Source organism: Rhinatrema bivittatum, chromosome 15 (genome assembly GCF_901001135.1).
Source record: "Rhinatrema bivittatum chromosome 15, aRhiBiv1.1, whole genome shotgun sequence".
Taxonomy (NCBI): domain Eukaryota; kingdom Metazoa; phylum Chordata; class Amphibia; order Gymnophiona; family Rhinatrematidae; genus Rhinatrema; species Rhinatrema bivittatum.
In genome coordinates this window covers 27,932,999-27,950,808 of record NC_042629.1, presented here as the reverse complement: position 1 = coordinate 27,950,808, position 17,810 = coordinate 27,932,999, and the positions used below count along the sequence as shown (strand labels likewise).

The following is a 17,810-nucleotide window of genomic DNA, read 5'->3' as shown; positions in this document are numbered from 1 at the left end:
GAAAGTAAAAACAGATAAAACAAAAGTGATCATACTGCACAGCTCCATCAAAATTAGCAAAATGCTTGCTTAAATAGGAAAGTTTTTCAGAGCACTCTTAAATCCCTTAAGAGCATTCCATCATCCTGAATTCTTGTGGGAGCGTGTTCCAAAACATTGCCCGCTCTCATTTTCACAAAGCCTTGCCTATCAGACAGAGAGAATGTCCAAAAATGTTCTCTGACAGGATCAAAGTGACCTGATAGGGTTATGAATTTGCAACATTGTATTTATGTAGAGAAGTGAGGTGATGACTTTTAACATGGCGATCTTGTAGTTGATCCTCCAGTGGACTCTTGTTACTATCAATGATGAAATGAGCTGTGGCATTTTGTAATAACTGTAATGGTTTTATTGTTGAGGCTGGAAGACCTAAGTATATACAGTAATCTAATGTTGACTTTAGAAAAACCTGTACCTGTGAAAAGCAGCACTGTAAACATTGTACTGAGCCCCAGAAGACCAATATACCACGTACTGGGAAACAAAACAAGCCTGATTGCTACAGATCCTACACTGAAGTCACTCTCGGGACTCCCAGAACTGGCCCGATGGATGCCCACGTTCATAGAGGAGCAATAGCATCAGGAGTCGAGTCGCTAAGATGGGGAACTGAAGGAGAGGAGTTGAGTTCCCCACCGGACTCAGAAACAACTTTGTCCCCGATGCAGAGGCAAGCGCCCAGGAATCCAGCGACGCTGAGAGACCCGGATGGAAACCCGGAAGCGCTGCAGGCCGAAAGTGCTAGCGGCGAGAGCCGGTCAGGGAGTCCACCATCGGGAGAAATCAGCGGGGAAGAACCGCCCGGAGGGCTAGAGCAGTCCGGAGGGCTTGAAACGGATCCTGGTAGCCCCGACGGAGGCGGAATAGAGCTTAATCAACCTGGGAGCACATCTACGCCGCAGCAGTTAAGTTTAAATTTTCCACCTTATAATCCACAAAAACCGGGACAGATAACATTAGAATCTTTGTGGGAAACTATGGTCGAGTTGGGGAATCTGATGATAAAACAGACTGAGCCATTTAGAAATAAGATTGAAGATCATGAAAATCGAATTAAATCTTTAGAAAATACAATAAAAGTGATTAATACCTCCGAAACTGAGAAAAAAGTATTACTGGAGTCGGTGAAAACTAAACAAGACTATATAATTAAAGATAATTTGGTCCTGCTGGATAAAATAGAGAATATGGAAAATTTGCTAAAAAATAAAAATCTACGTGTAATCAATTTTCCAAAAATTTCTTATATAACACCGAGAGATATGTTTAAAAAATATATACAAGAAATTTTAAAAGTCTCTTCAGACCAAATGCCACCAATTACACGAGTCTTTTATGTACCTGTGAGAGGGGATATAAGAAAGACTTCCAGTGAGACTTTTGACCCTGTAAAGGGACCAGTAAGGAAAGAAAATGGAGTTCCAGAGTTAAACTTAAATTTAACGGACTTTCTGGAAACATCAGATCAGACCCTAGCTGAGCCAGCCACATTGATAATAAATTTTGCAATGGAAATGGACAAAGAATGGGTATTAAAGTTATACTTCAAACATCGATTAGAAAAATTTATGGGATTACAAATAAGGATGTTCCCTGATGTCTCTAAGTCAACACAGAAAAGGAGAAAGCAGTTTTTACTGTTGAGGCCTCAAGTATTACAGATGGGAGCAACCTTTACATTAAGATTTCCGTGCAAATGTTTGATTAAGTTTAAAGATAAGTCTTTTTTCTTTTCTTTTTGCCATCTCAATTAACACAGTTTTTGTGTGACAATATTGAAAGTCGACATGTATGTGCACCAGTGATTTAGCTTCTTAAGCCTTGAAATGTCTGGGTTAGTCTTACCTTATTTGTGATATAAGCTCCTGCCGATGTTATAAAAATTTTAAGGTTACTTTTGGTGGATTATAATATGATGACCTCTTGGATCCATATTGTGGACTTGAAATGTTTATATATAATTTAAGAATTTTTTCAAATTACTATTGAAAGTTATGATGTAAACATATGATTTATTGTCAAGAAAATTATCTTGATATGTTGTTTAAAAATTAATAAAGATTAAAATATAAAAAAAATGTTGCAAAACAGTTGATGAATAGAATAATATCCTATAATTACAAATACATATAAATATTTTAAGATTTACCACTCACCAATAAAATATTTCAAAATAGCAGATACATCAAATAAAATCCAGTAATTAAAACTAATAAGGATTAAAAAACAAAACAAAACACCTGGCTCTCCATACCAAGGAAATGTTTTACTTCCAGTCACCTCTAAGATTGTCATGGATTAGAGAGATGGGGCGCACAAACTTTAACCTCTCTCTCACACATGCTGTCATAAACATGAACACACACACATCCTCTCTCTCTCTCTTGAAGGTCTGGCTCCCCTCTCCACACAGACACACACACAATCTCACACAGGCTCTCAGACCTCTTTCTCTCTTCCCAATGCACACATGGGCTCTTAGTCCCATAGGTTCCCTCATACACACACACTCCCTCTCCCTCACACATAAACAGATTCTCCTAGAGGCTTCCTCACAAACACACACACACAGGCTCTCTCAATCCCATATGCTCTTGCTCCCACGCACAAATATGCAGGCTCTGATCTCATGCTGTCTTACAAACAGGCTCTGACTCTCACATGCACTCTCACACAGGCTCTCGCTCTCTTACACACGTGCAGGCTTTCTCTTGCAGGCTCCCTCACACACACACACACACACACACACACGCATGCTTTTACTCTCACAGGCTCTCTTGCTGCTGCAGGGCCTCTCTCACAATAGGAGCAGTGTAATCTCTCAGCTCTTAAAAAGAGAGAGGCTCCATGGCAGCGGGAGATGATGTAGGCTTAAATGATGCTCCTGCTGTTGGCTTGTGCAAATGGGTGGAGGAGGAAAAAGAGCATGAGGATTGGTGGGGTGACAGGTCCATCTATAGTAAATTGCACTCCATCAGATCAGGCAGAGGTTTGTGTCACCCTGGGCTCGATTCAGTGTTTGAAACTGGGGTGGTAACGGAGTGGAAAGCCATTTTTTTTTGGGTGGCACTTGCCATCCCTTGCCACCCTCTAGTGATGCCTATGAACTTTAGTTTAAAGTTGTTAAACTAACTTTAGTTTATAGTTATCCAGCTAAAGATAGCTGGGAAACTTGAATTGAGAATATTCAGCAAGATGTTTATCCCACTAAATATGCAGGATAATTTATTCAGCTAAATTTAACTAGATAACTTATCTGTTTAATGTTTGTTTGAATATTGTCCTCACTGTGTCCAGCATAAAGCTATTTCTCTGAACCTCCCAATTTTTTGGACGTTTACATTTTAATTATGTAACAGAATTTGGATCATTAACTTGTATCTTAAAATGAATGAGTCATCTTGTTTATTTGCTTATCGGTTCCTATTTTAGGATGCATGACTGTTTGGCCATAACTGACCTTTGATATTTGCGTAGCTCTTGGATTAATAGCACTTCCACTGTCTCACTGATGCAGGTAAATTAGATATGGTGGTGGCAGGAGCTGGCACTGGTGGGACTATCACAGGCATTGCCAGAAAACTGAAGGAGAAATGCCCAGAATGTAAGGTATGGAAACACTAACTATTCATGTGAAATATATTATATTATGATAATATATTATATTATGAAGAGCTGTATAAACTAGAACCCTGTAACAAATTAAAGGACTGGGACCAGCTGTCTAGCCTGGTCCACCTTAATATCCAGAGTGGGAATCCAGGCCATAGGGTATTCTCCATGGGAGAGGAATAAAAGTCCTGGCTCAGGAAGGAACAAACAGGCCCAGAAAGGGAGGAGAAAACTCCAGGAACTATGCCAGAACCTCGTACATTTGAGTACTTGACTTCTGCTGTAGCACTGCTGAGGTAAGCGGGTTTTATGGTGTTATTCGGTTTATGTAAATAAAAGTGCCTTTCAGTTGAGAACTGGAGTTCAGCTGGTTCTTCTGTCCTCTGGCATGTCTGCCTGAAACCAAGTCTCATGCCACACTGGGTAATGAACAATGTTGGTAATTCTACTGAGTAACCAGTCTTTCTGGTAATCATTTTAACTACCAAATAGTTCCAGAGAGGTTCATGTTCAGACAAGGTCCGGCTAGCAAAGTAAGCTGGGTAAACTTGTCCGGCTAATTTTGAAGGTATATTCAGTAGTGAAACCGCAGTATTGAATATAGCAGACTATCTTTTAGTTTGCCGCCTAACTATAGTCGCCTAACTTGAGGACGGCTCTTTGGCCTGACCAGACTTAGCCGCTATGTCATCCGGCTCACTCTGAATATTGGCGTTAGCTGGTTAACTTAGCTGGCGAACTCAACTCCTCCCAGTTATGCCCCTGTAACTCCCCTAACTTATCCCTAGATTCATCAAGCTGTGATGTATTTTCATAGGAGGGGTCCCATTATCATGTGGGGGTGTCACCGCGATAGTGGGGGCCCTTCCCCCAAAAATGAATCGTGGCTGTATGGCACATTCTTTTGTGCTGCAGCCAAACACCAGGCCACAAAAGAATGTGGCAAGCAGCCCTTTAACACAATGTCAGCCCCAAACTCAAGGGACCGCCATCGTCTTAAAGGGCTGCTGGCCCGGAAAAAAAAAAGGCTGCTAACGGGAAAGTTGAGTGGAAGTCAGTTCTGACCCCCTTCTTAATCCAGGGCCGCCAGTCGAGCTGACCTCAGTGCCTCCAAAATGTGAAAAAAAAAAGTTAAAGTATGTGTACAGTGGCAGCAGACACCCCCCCTCCCCCAGAGTGCCTACATTAAACTCCCTGCCCTCAGGATGGCACCCCCCCCCCAAAGGCCAATGCATCAACCACCCATACCCACAAAACCCCCTTACTCTGATCCCCCTCCAGAGCCCCCCCTTACTTTAAATTGGATCCCGCATCGGGGCCAGTTGCACTCACACCCTGCATGGTCTGCGCCATTTTCCAAAACAGCGCCAACCTCATCTTGCCCCAGCCAAGGTCCGGGGATGGGACCCAGGCCACATGTAAATGTTATCAGAAGAGTTCCCCTGTAAAACTGAATCTTCCAGCAACTTTTCAAAGTTCTGTGTAAGGTGTAAGCTACCCACAGACCGTACCATTTGTATATCAGTGTGCTTTTTCAGAGGCCAATAACAAGTTCTGGTAGAGGAGCATTGCATCTGGTGGAATATTCAAAATCTCCAATAAACATTTCTTTAGTGACACCCCTAAGCGATATAGGCAGTGGGAGGAGGAAATAAAATCAATCAGCTCAAAAAAGCAGAAAAGGTGACTAGGAAGAGAAGCAAACCAAAATGAAAAGTTGGAAAATTATGACCACAAATGCTCATAGCTTGGGCAACAAAATCCCATCCCTGCAGGCCCTAATGGTGAAAGCGTACGTGGATATCGTTGCTGTTGGTGAACCATGTCTCCCTAAGTCTCATGCTTGGGATGCGGCTGTTCCGGGTTATAGAAACATAGAAACATAGAAATGACGGCAGAAGAAGACCAAACGGCCCATCCAGTCTGCCCAGCAAGCCACGCAGTTTATCCATTTTTTTTTTTTTTTATCTTCCCCCCCACCTCTTTTTTTTTCTCCCCCTCCCCCGTCACTATTGGCTTCCAGCACCCTCCGGCCCCAATTCCCTTCCACCCCTCCACCAATGCAGAGAGCAGTGCCGTATCCGCATCCCAATGAACATCCAGTTCAATCAGGGGTAGCAACTGCCACAATAAACGGCCACACCCCTGCCCCATACTCTTACCCACCTCTGTTTTGCTTGTTTGTTTTTTGTTTTTTGTTTTTTTGTTTTTTGTTTTTTTGGAGATGGCAGCCCTCCAACCTTCCGCTCCGTGAAGGTGGAACACAAACCACTGGCATCCCGCTCCGTGAATGCCTCTGTGGCTACTGCCGCTCCGTGCAGTATTTTGCTGCCTGAAGGTGGAACAACTACTTGCCACTGAATATTATAACTTAAGGAAGGACAGAGGAGACAGAAGTCGCTCTAGATGTCAAACACTATCCAGGAAATACAGGAAGCATGAATCAAGTTTGAGAACAGTATTGTGAACACATTCATTATTCCTGTTGAAGGAGAGGAAACAACGATCAAAAATTTGGATAAATTAATGAGAAGATATATATAAAATGGATTGTATAAATTAAAATATTGCTGGTATAAATGTCTTAATGTATTAAATTTCAGGATTGTTGTGGTCTTTTAGATATTGTATTTGCATTGTAACTCTGTTATGATGATTTTTTATTTGGTGTGAGTGTGGGGAGTGATGAATGTTCAAGATAGTTTCAATATGTATAGTCAGGTTTTGCAGCATTATAGTTCAATAAATATGGTACTTAAATATATTAATTGTACATTTTCACTGTATGTTGAGTTTAGAAAATAATATCCAAGCAACTGAAATGCAAGGGACATGGGGTAAGGAGGAAATATTATGGGCTGTCCTAAAGAAAGAAGATGATGCTTCCATTTACATTGGTGTGGTTTATAGGCTTCTAATTCAGACAGAAGAGCTGGACAGAGATCTGGTTGAAGGCATCCATAAGATAGGAAAAAAGGGAGAAGTGTTGCTCTTTGGAGATGTTATTCATGAGCCTTATATGCAGAGGAGAGAGAGGAATAACCATAAGATAAAGGAGGTGATAATGGTCTTGTTCAGGTCCTTGAAGTGGCCTCACCTGGAGTACTGTGTTCAGTGCTGGAGACAGGGGAGACATAATACAGACCTTCATATACCTGAAATGTTTTAATGATGCACGATCCTCAAACCTTTTCCATTGGAAATCAAACAGTAGAACCAGGGGTCATGATATAAAATTCCAGGGAGGACGACTCAGAACCAACATCAGGAAATATCTCTTCATGGAGAAGGTGGCGGATGCCTAGAATTCCCTTCTGGAAGAGGTGGTGACGATGAAAACAGTAAATGACTTCAAAATGGCATAGGATAAACACTGTGAGGGTAACCTGCACAGAGTGATAATTACAACCAAGGGAAACTTGCAGGACAGATTGACTGGATCAAATGGTCTTTTTTTGCTGTCATTACTATATTACAATGTTAAGCAAAAGGGCAGAAAAGGTGCCCAGGAAGAGTAGCAAGCCATGGAAGAAAAACTGTAAACCTATGTGCACAAATGCTCATAGTCTGGACAGCAAAGTTCCAGATCTGCAAACCCTCATGGTGGAGGTGGACTTGTATTTTGTTGCTATTAGAAACATGGTTCAGTGAATCTCGTGCAGGGGATATGAGTTGAGAACAGAAAAGAGGGAGGAGGAGCACTTACGTCAAAAACATCATCCCCAACAATTCCTTCCCCATGCTCCTTCATGGGGAAAGGAGGAAGTACCGTGGGCTATCTTAAACAAAGATAATGGCACTTATATTTACATTGATGTGAACTAACTCAGACAGAAAAACTGGGCAGAGATCTAGTGAAGAAATTCAAAAGGTATTGGAGATTTTAGTCTGCAAGATTAGAATATCCTTGATGCAGAATCTATAAGAATTAGGGAGATTGTGGATGCCTTTCAAGGGGCTCTGCTCAGACAAATGGTGATTGAACCCTTGAGGGAACGAGCTATAATGAACATAGTGCTCACAAAAGGAGATAATATCTCTGATGTCTGGGTAAGGGACCACCTGGGCACCAGTGACCATCAAACAGTATGGTTTGATATAGTGGCCAAGTTGGAGAGAAATCACACGAAGATCAGAATGGTGGATTTCAAAAATACAGACTTTGATAAAATGGCAACATACCTAGAGGAGGAGCTAAAAGGCTGGGAGGAGATGTGTGAAGCAGGACAACAGAGGGCCAAATTAAAAGGAGCTGTAATTAAGACAACAAATCTTTATGTAAGGCAAATAGATAAAAGGGAAAGGAAACAAATATAGTTCTCCAAAGAGATGACTGAAAAATAAAAGCAAAAAGATCAGCATTCAAAATGTACAAAGGAACTCATAAAGCAGAACACGCGGAAGAATAACTGATAAAGCTGAAAGAGATGAGAAAAGAAATCAGGACAAAATCTCAACTGGAAGACAGAATTGGCAAAAAAAATTAAGTAAGTTGTGAAAATATTTTCTAGATGCATCAGAAAAAGGCTAGAGGTGATAATATAATATTGAAAGAAGGCGCAAGGGTCATTGTGAGGAAAAAGCAGAAATATTAAACAAATTCTTTAGTTCGATACTCACTAGAGAAGACCTTGGAAAAGGACTACGGTTGGTTGGCAAGAGTACAGTTGAGTGTGAGAGAGATACTCATTTACAGAAGAGAGTGGGTGGAACTGTCAAAGCTGAAAGTGGACAAAGTGCTGGGGCCTAATGAGATACATCCCGGGATAATAGGAGAGCTCAATGAGATGCTGGGGGCTCTGCTGAAAGACCAATAGATCCTTGAAGATGGGAGTGGTGCCTTAAGATTGGAGAAGGATGATTGTGATCCTGCTTTACAAAAATGGTAGCAAAAAGGAGGCTGGAAGCTACAGGCTACTTACCTCGGTGATGGAAAAATTAATGGAGACTCTCTGAAGGAAAGGATTATGAATTACAGTCCAGTGGGTTGTAAGATCAGAGGCAACATGGTCACCAGAGAAAGTTGTGCCAAACAAATCTGATTGTTTTTGATTGGATGACTAGAGAATTGGATCAAGGATGAATATTTATATTTTATATTTAATATATTTATTTATATTCTGCTTTTTGGCACTTCAAACTGATTACATTCAGGTACTGTAAGTATTTCCCTGTCCCCAGAGGGCTTATAATCTAGTTTTGTGCCTGAGGCATCAGAGGGTAAAGTGACTTGCCCAAGGTCCCAAGGAGTGACAGTGGGATATGAGCCATGGTTTCCCTGGTTCATAGTCCACTGCTCTAACCACTAGGCTACTTGCTGGCTCTCTCCATCTCGCTCAGGCGCACACATATGCTGGTTCAATGTCTTTTAGAGAGACAGCATGCGCGTGCGCTGGCTCCCTCTCTCTCTGACACACGCGCATGCTGTCTCCCTCTCCCTCTCTCTCACACACAAGCGCGCTGGCTCCTTGCTCCTTTCTCATGCATGCACATGCACACACCTCTGTCCTTCAGTTGGGATGAGATCCCCAGGGCCACCTGCACTTCGGCTGCCGAGCCTGGTGTGATTCTTCGGCAACAGAGGAGCTGCTTTCACTTTGGCTGCCAACTGGGTTGGGATCTCCCAGCTGCCACGCAGGCCTCTTTCACTTTGGCCGACAGGAAGGATGAGATCTCCTGATGGCTAAGGGCATCTAAAATTGGTGATGCACGGCACCCGCCTTTCTAAAGTTGGTGGTACCTGTGCACAAAGGATGCTACACCCCTGGTTAGGAGTACCAGAAAGATGTTTATATCATTTACAGATAAAGCAGAATATAGCAGCGAGGTTGGTGGGTAGGTGCGTGGCCTTTATTGAAACAGCTTCACTGATTGCTGATCAAGGAACGCATCCATTTCAAGATCATGGTTCTGATGTTTAAGCTTAAACAGGGGACTGGGCTGAAATATCCTAAACAGCTGGTTGAGTCCTATGCTCATAAGAGCCTTCGCCCTACACAGAGAGTGCTTTTTTTTTCAGTCCCATCTGTTACTTAGGTGCATACAGTGGGCTGTAGAAAGAGTAAGTTCTGTAATGGGTTCAGAATTATGGAATCCTGCCCCATGGGATGTTAGGCTTGAGACCCCAATTATTTGACCTTTAGAAAAAGAGTGAAGGCTTGAGAGGGGGCTGCTAATACTAGCAACAGAGGAAGTTTTCCCGCATATATATTTATCCAAGCACTGATTTTATGTTTTTTGTTAATGTTATTTTTTGATTTGTTATGATATGTGTTATTATGTGATTGTTCATCATTCCAGTCAGCATTTGCTGGGTGTACAATATATAAAAGAATGGAAATAAATAAATGTACTCAGAGTAGGTTTGGTGAGAGTAAAGGGGATGTGGAGAACCAGGGCACAAGAATCACTCCGATTACTCCTCTCAGCACAGACATTCCCACACATGAGTAATGAAGGCCTCTAAGCTTTTCCACAAAGCTCTGGGTCATCCATTTGGCTCTGAGTGCAGTCACATGACTCATTTATGTGCCTGAAGAAGTGCTGTTGTCAGAACACCAGTTACAGGCCAAAACTCCACCTATCCCATGACTTTGCACTTTTCCCAGAAGCCTCTCATAAGAACTTTGTCAAATGCCTTCAGAAAATCCAAATACACTATATCTACCGGTTCACCTTTATCTACATGATTGTTAACCCCTTCAAAAAAAAAAGTGAAGCAGATTTGTGAGGCAAGACTTGCCTTGGGTAAAGCCATGCTGACTTTGTTCCATTAAACCATGCCTTTCTCTATGTTCTGTGATTTTGATCTTTAGAACACTTTCCACCACTTTTCCTGGCACTGAAGTCAGGCTAACTGGTCTGTAGTTTCCTGGATCGCCCCTGGAACCCTTTTTAAATATTGGGGTTACATTAGCCACCCTCCAGTCTTCAGGTACAATGGATGATTTAAATGCTAGGTTACACATTTTTACTATTAGATCTGAAATTTCATTTTGTAGTTCCTTCAGAACCCTGGGGTGTATTCCATCCGGTCCAGGTGATTTACTACTCTTCAGTTTGTCAATCGGGCCTATCACATCTTCTAGGTTTACCATGATTTGGTTCAGTCCATCTGAATCATTATCCATGAAAACCTTCTCTGGAACAGGTATCGCCCCAACATCCTCTTCAGTAAACACTGAAGCAAAGAAATCATTTAATCTTTCCGCGATGGCCTTATCTTCTCTGTGAAACTTTAACCCCTCGATCATCTAATGGTCCAACTGTCTTCTGCTTCAACATGCTTTCTGCTTCAAATATATTTTTAAAAAAGTTTTAATGTGAGTTTTTGCATCTAGGGCCTACTTCTTTTCAAATTCTCTTAGTCTGCCTTATCAATGTCTTATATTTAACTTGCCATCACTTATTACCTTTGTAGCTGGGCCTTTCAGTTTTTTTTCTATTTTTCTCATTTTATCAAAGTTTCCCTTTTGAAAGTTTAATACTAGGGCTTTGGATTTGCTTATAGAAACATAGAAATGACGGCAGAAGAAGACCAAACGGCCCATCCAGTCTGCCCAGCAAGCCACGCAGTTCATCCATTTATTTATTTATTTTCCCCACCCTTTCTCCCTCCACCCTTTTTTTCCCTTTTTTTTTTTCCCCACCCTTTTTCTCCCTCCCACCCATCACTATTGGCTTCCAGCACCCTCCGGCCCCAACTCCCTTCCACCACTCCACCATGCAGAGAGCAGCGCTGTATCCGCATCCCAGTGAACATCCAGCTCAATCAGGGGTAGCAACCGCCGCAAAAAAGCAGGCCACACCCCTGCCCCATACTCTTACCCACCCCTGCTTTGTTTGTTTCTTGTTTTAGTTTTATTTGGAGATGGCAGCCCTCTGTGAAGGCGGAACACCAACCATCCCCTTCCAATCATTAATTCAAATTTGATCATATTATGATCACTATTGCCAAGCCGCCACTCCACTGAGAATTAGATCTAAAATTGTTCCCTCTCTCGTTGGTTCCTGAACCAGTTGCTCCATAAAACTGTCATTTATTCCATTTATTATTTATTTATTTGTTTATTTTTAGTTTTTTATATACCGATCTTCTTACATAATATGCAAATCAAATCGGTTTACAGCGAACAATTAAAAACTTGCTTGGAGGCAATTACATATAACGAAGAACTTTTTTTTTTTTATATAAATAACAGATAAATAGAAGAAAAAAATATATGAACAAAAAACAATATTTAAACATGGTATTAGAAAATATTCCTATTTATACAAATGCCTTACAATAGGCTGGTAAAAGCAACCTTAGGTAACTTCTTCGTGGGTGAATCGAACGAAAATTGTGATAGGGTACAGGGAGGATAGGAAGGGGTAGGAGAGGGGGGAGGGAGAGGTTAAGGGGGGGTCAGGATGAGAGGGTTTGACGGGTAGGGAAGGGGGAAGAGTTTAAGGGGAGGGAAATTACATCTATATGGGTGGGGATAGGAGTTTAATGGGGTGGGGAGGAAAGTGGAGTTATACATTTAGAGCGAGGCAGAAGCCAAGTAGCAGGTTGAACGAGGCTTGTATGTAATCATGGAAATGCTTGGCTGAATAGCCAGGTTTTCAGTTTTATTCCATCCAGGTATGTTCTCTCTAGCATGTCCTGATTTACATTTACCCAGTCACTATTGGGGTAATTGAAATCTCCCATTATTACTGCACTACCAATTTGGTTAGCTTCCCTAATTTCTCTTAGCATTTCACTGACCGTCTCACCATCTTGGCCGGGTGGTCAGAACTTGCCATAATCTGCATGCCTCGTTAATCCTACCCTAATCCTTAATCTCTCTTAGGTCCCAATGTGTAGTAGTAAGGAATGCTAATGTGGGCGCACCTGTTAGCGCCAGGTTGTGTGGACATTTTTTTTGTGCAAATTTTACTACGGAGTGTAAACCGATTTAAGGAGTTTCATGCACACAGAAATGTGCATACCATGCAGCACTAACGTCATCATGTGTTAGTGCTCCTTCATGCAAATTCCATGTCAATCAAGCCATTAGCCATTATCATCCTGTTGCAGAGCGGGTTATAAGCTTTACTTAAATTTTGAGCATTAAGAAAACATAACTCTTGGTCAGACATGGAACTAACTTTCCTGGGCTAGTGTTAGTCCATGGAGAGTTTATGGTGCAGAGGTCTTATGCTGGATTTGTGCACAACTTTGTGTTTTCTACGCATAAACTGATTTCTGAATAGAAAACATGTTCTATACACAGAAAACAGTGTGCACAAAACTTTTTTTTTTTTTTTTGCAGAAATGGTTTATGTACAGCAAACACAATTTGTGCATGTTTTCTGAGCAGAATATTTTGTGTATCACTTTGGGTGATTTATTGAAATCTGTAAAGCGGTTAATATTTTTAAATGTTTTATGCGCATGAATCCTATTTTATGCATGCTAAACTTATCTTTGTGTGTGTACATTAGCATACTATTAACTTATTAACTCAATTTTTACCATGCAAGTAAAGACAATTTGAGCTAAAATTTACTAATGTATTATATCAGAGGGATAGATTGACAATACGTTCTTGAGGCCCTTGAGGGTTGATTCATTTTTTTTCATCCCTTGGGTAATCTTTTATGCATTTTCTCAGGTCATCGCTGTTGATCCTGAAGGCTCCATTCTTGCTGAGCCAGAGGAGCTAAATAAGACAGATAAAACCATGTATGAGGTGGAGGGGATTGGGTATGACTTCATTCCTACGGTCCTCGACAGATCAGTAAGTATACCTACACTACATGCACAGTCCAAAGATTTGGTGGTGGGAGGCACTATAATGTGCTCCTCTTATTACATAGAGACCAGAGAGGGGGAGGGGGAACATTGGCAAGCTGCCCACCACCCAGATTCCTTCCCTCCCTTTAAAGTGCAAAGCACAGAGAGTTAGAGGATAGGTGTGTTATGGGTAAAATGTATCCCTTTCTCCTTGACAGCCCAGAACCAGGGGAGGGGGGGAACATTAATTGCACCCTTCAACATACACAGTCCAGAAATCAACCAACTTGCACTGCCCAAAGACTGAGGGAGATCAACAATAAGTGCATCCCCATCCCATACAACCCGAGATGGGGGAGCAGTACATCTATAAACTTACAGCCCTTATGTTCCAAAGACTGAACTGGAGGATTGAAGATACAGGTTCTCTCTCCCTCTTCCCTCCCATGCATAAACATCCCAGAGTCTAGGGGAGGGGAAAACATTACTAAGCAGACCTTTCCCACCACCACCACCACCACAGTTGCATCCCAGAAACCTGGGAAGAGGAAACATAGGTAAGTGCTGTTCCCATCCCTTCCCACACAGCCCAAAAACTGGTGCTTAGGGTGTGGGATTATTAGCAAGGTTCACCTGCCTCTTATAGTCCCAGAACTGATGCTGGAGAGGAGGAGAAAATGTAAGCTGCATCCCCTTCTCTCACAGCACATAGACTGGAACGTGGCAGGTAACATTAGTAAGAAAGTACAGCTATCTGACGCTGTACACTCCAAAAATAGGACCAGTTCCGGCAGTCCACATACTTTTCTTCCCTGTTTCTGCTCCCAGCTTGTGGAATATAAAATGATAATAGGAGATGTACTGTTTGGAAGCAGAAACAAGGAATTGACACATGATTTTGCATTTTTATTGATCTTCCCAGAGAATTCTAAGAAATCTTATCCAATTCTGGCAGTTCCAAGTTCATCATGAAGAACTTGTTACTCAAAGGGAGTGTACTTCTGGAGGGATTTTCCTTCCTTTAGACACTGAACAGGTAGCCCAAGGCTAGTGCTATCCAAAGAATTGGAGAAGTTGGTGTGAAGTTGCCTTTGGGAATTACAGGTGTCGCAGCAGCCAGAGAGTCCATGATCATCCCATTCCACCTGGTTTCCCAACAACAGTTAAACAGACTTTTCTTCTATCCTTCCTTTTGGTAAACCATTACTGAATGTATGTTACAATGTATATTTAGTCCAAACAAACGAATTCCCCAAAAGCAAAATAATCTGTGTATTAAATACACAATGTCTTATGCCATCATACTAGACAGTAACTGTCAAATGATCTTCATTGTCTTATCTTTAATCATTTGGCAAGAATTTTTTTATAAATATAGTTTTGAGTTGCACCTTAAACTTATCTTAGTAAATCTTGACATCCCAAACACTAGTCCCGTTCCGACATGGTCTGTGTTTCGAAACCTCCTGTTTCTGCATCAGAGGCTGCACAGCGTTTAACCAGATTGCATCATACCAGTGTTAATAAATTGCATCGCAGCATAATAGTGCTTTAAATGGCGTCAAAGCTCCAAACGATTAAAGATAAGACAATGAAGGTCATTTGACCGGTAGTGTCTAGTATGATGGCATAAGACACACAGATTATTTTGCTTTTGGGGAATTCGTTTGTTTGGGCTGCTTTGGTTATTTTCCCTACTATATTCACGCTGTCACTAGTGGGAGGGGATCTCTGCAATGTATACTTAAACATAATATAATGAATACATAAGCGAAACCACAATAGTAAAGCATTATCAAATGAAATCAACATAAGTATTGAAAAAATTCAATAGTTATTATTCTCAAAGTCAAGGAGAATATCCTGACACCCCCCCCCCCCCCCCCCCCCCACACACACACACACTACTCTTACTAGAAAAGGAAAGAGGCTTCATCTCCAAAACACAGCAAATTGGTACTGAAACCCCAGGCTAGCAAAAGGCTCCCTCTTCTTCCCACAGCTCCTTCAGGCCACAGACAAGCTGCCGTCCTTTGCCCACAAAAGGCCTCAAGATACAGTCAAATCTAAACTGTTCTGAACCCTAACCTAACTTGGCCAAAAGTCAGCGTAAAAACAAACCAGTTTTCCTCACAAAATCACAGCCACTTAATTTCTTCCCATTTGATCCCTAAGAAGCTCCCCAAGGAGTATTTTAAAATCTGTGTATACTTTTTCCAGCAAAAATCTATCCACAGAAAAAGCAGTTTCAAGTGAGCATATGTACCTTGTCTTGCAAGAATCACAGTGAAAGCATACTTTAGCTTTGAAAATAAGTGCAAAGCCATGGGGTAAAAAGTACCCTCAGTCTTTGTCCTAAAACAGTCTTAAAATTGCCCTCTGGGAAGTTAATTTTCAAAACTTTTCATGCTTATTGGAAAATTGCATCCCCCCCTTTCGTGTGCATGAACTCCTGTGTGTTAACAGCACATGTACTTTTCCCCACAGGGAAAAGGGATAGGGTTAGATCAGGGGAGCGAAAGTACATGTGGGGATTTCATTTAGAAATCCCCATGCATGCTTTCATACATGTATTTTGTAGCTGTTTCAAAGCAGGTTATGATCTCGGGGTCTCATGTGTATTGCTCTTAAAACGTGCATTATGCAACATAGAGCCACCTTCTCGAATTCATAGGGCATACTGGGGCGGATTTTAAAAGGAGCGCGAATAGCCTACTTTTGTTTGCGCTCCAGGCGCAAACAAAAGTACGCTGGATTTTAGCAGATATGCGCGGAGCCGCGAGCATCTGCTAAAAACCTGGATCGGCGCGCGCAAGGCTATGGATTTTGTATAGCCGGCGCGCGCCGAGCCGCGCAGCCTACCCCCGTTCCCTCCAAGGCCGCTCCGAAATCGGAGCGGCCTTGGAGGGAATCCTCTAACGCCCTCCCCTCACCTTCCCCTCCCTTCCTCTACCTAACCCACCCGCCCGGCCCTGTCTACACCTCCCCCTTACCTTTCTCCGGGGATTTACTCCTCCCGGAGGGAGGAGTAAATCCCCGCGCGCCGGGCAGCGACCTGGGGGCGGGTACGGGGGCCACGCCCCCGGACCGCCCCGGGCCGTAGCCACGCCCCCATACCCGCCCCCAAAACACTGCCGACACGCCCCCCTCGGAGAACCCCGGGACTTACGCGAGTCCCGGGGCTCTGCGCGCGCCGGTAGGCCTATGTAAAATAGGCTTCCCGGCGCGCAGGGCCCTGCTCGCCTAAATCCGCCCGGTTTTGGGCGGATTTAGGCGAGCAGGACTCTTAAAATCCGCCCCACTGTGTACAGGCAACATATCAAGGTATGCTTGGATATCCTTTTTATTCAGGCTGGTAGTGGCCAATACAATTGGGACTATTTCTGTATCTTTCTGTCACATTTTCTTGGTCTCTCCATCTGTAGTACAGCTTAGTCGCTAGATATTGACACTTTTATTAGCAATGCTGTTCTTGCGTTTATTTCCTTTACAATTATGTTCAGTTTTCTAGCATCAAGTTTTTATAGGTTGAAATGGGAATATCCCCAAGGATCACAACTTCAACCTCTACAGTCTTATCAGGATCATGATCCCAGTTTTTTTTTCTGGAACCAGCACTATTAATGTTTATACAGTTTCATTGAGCTGTGCTATGTTGTTTTACCTTTCCATATACAAGACTTCTGATATCAGTATGTTACACTTAGCGACAAGATATGTTACAGATTCCAGTTTTGTTCAACAGAATCTTCATTTATCTGTTTTATTATATTTTTTTTCTATGATAGCTGTGAGTCATCTTGTCTGTAGTTCACTATCTTGAGATGCAATTATTAATCTCACCTTTAGGTTTAAGTGCACCTCGTTAGCCATTTCTGTGTTAGGTTTTTGATCTGTGTTTGGTTGCTGAAGTGACACTTGTATTATTGTTCTAGGTGGTGGACAAGTGGTATAAGAGCAATGACATGGAATCGTTTGCCATGGCACGCATGCTGATTCGACATGAGGGACTGCTGTGTGGTGAGTTACCAGCCCTGGTGCATGCGTAATTGAGGACTCTGGCTTTCTGAGCTTATTTAGACCTATTTTTTTGGATCAAACAACTTATTGGTCAAGGATGGTGATTCAGAAGAGGCTTAGAATCAAAAATACTTGAATTGCCCTTTTGAAATATGATCCTCCTGATTAAAAATTTGGTCCATGTGTACTTGGGATGTGCATGCATTGTTTGTTGTTTTTTTTTTTTAAAGGCAATTTATTTCATTTGTTTTGCCAGTTGTGCGCATGCCTTGCGATCAGCATGTGCGCGCACAAAATAGCTGGTATGCACATTATGTGGGTGCCTACCCGAATGTGTGCACACAATCTGTTCTGTGCACGTACCTTCCAATCG

At 42.2% G+C, this 17,810-nt stretch overlaps 1 protein-coding gene across 5 annotated transcripts in view; it reads left to right on the top strand.

The window, feature by feature from the left end:
- The window catches only part of CBS (cystathionine-beta-synthase), a 215,849-nt gene that overhangs the window by 66,838 nt on the left and 131,201 nt on the right, over positions 1–17,810 (top strand). For all 5 annotated transcript variants that reach the window (XR_003852749.1, XM_029577798.1, XM_029577799.1 and 2 more), the window contains exons 8-10: positions 3,560–3,651; positions 13,296–13,421; positions 17,353–17,437. Coding sequence is in view for 4 of the 5 variants with exons in the window: in XM_029577798.1 (XP_029433658.1) it covers positions 3,560–3,651; positions 13,296–13,421; positions 17,353–17,437 (303 nt within the window). In the remaining variant the exon portion in view is untranslated. The remainder of the gene's footprint in view (positions 1–3,559; positions 3,652–13,295; positions 13,422–17,352; positions 17,438–17,810) is intronic.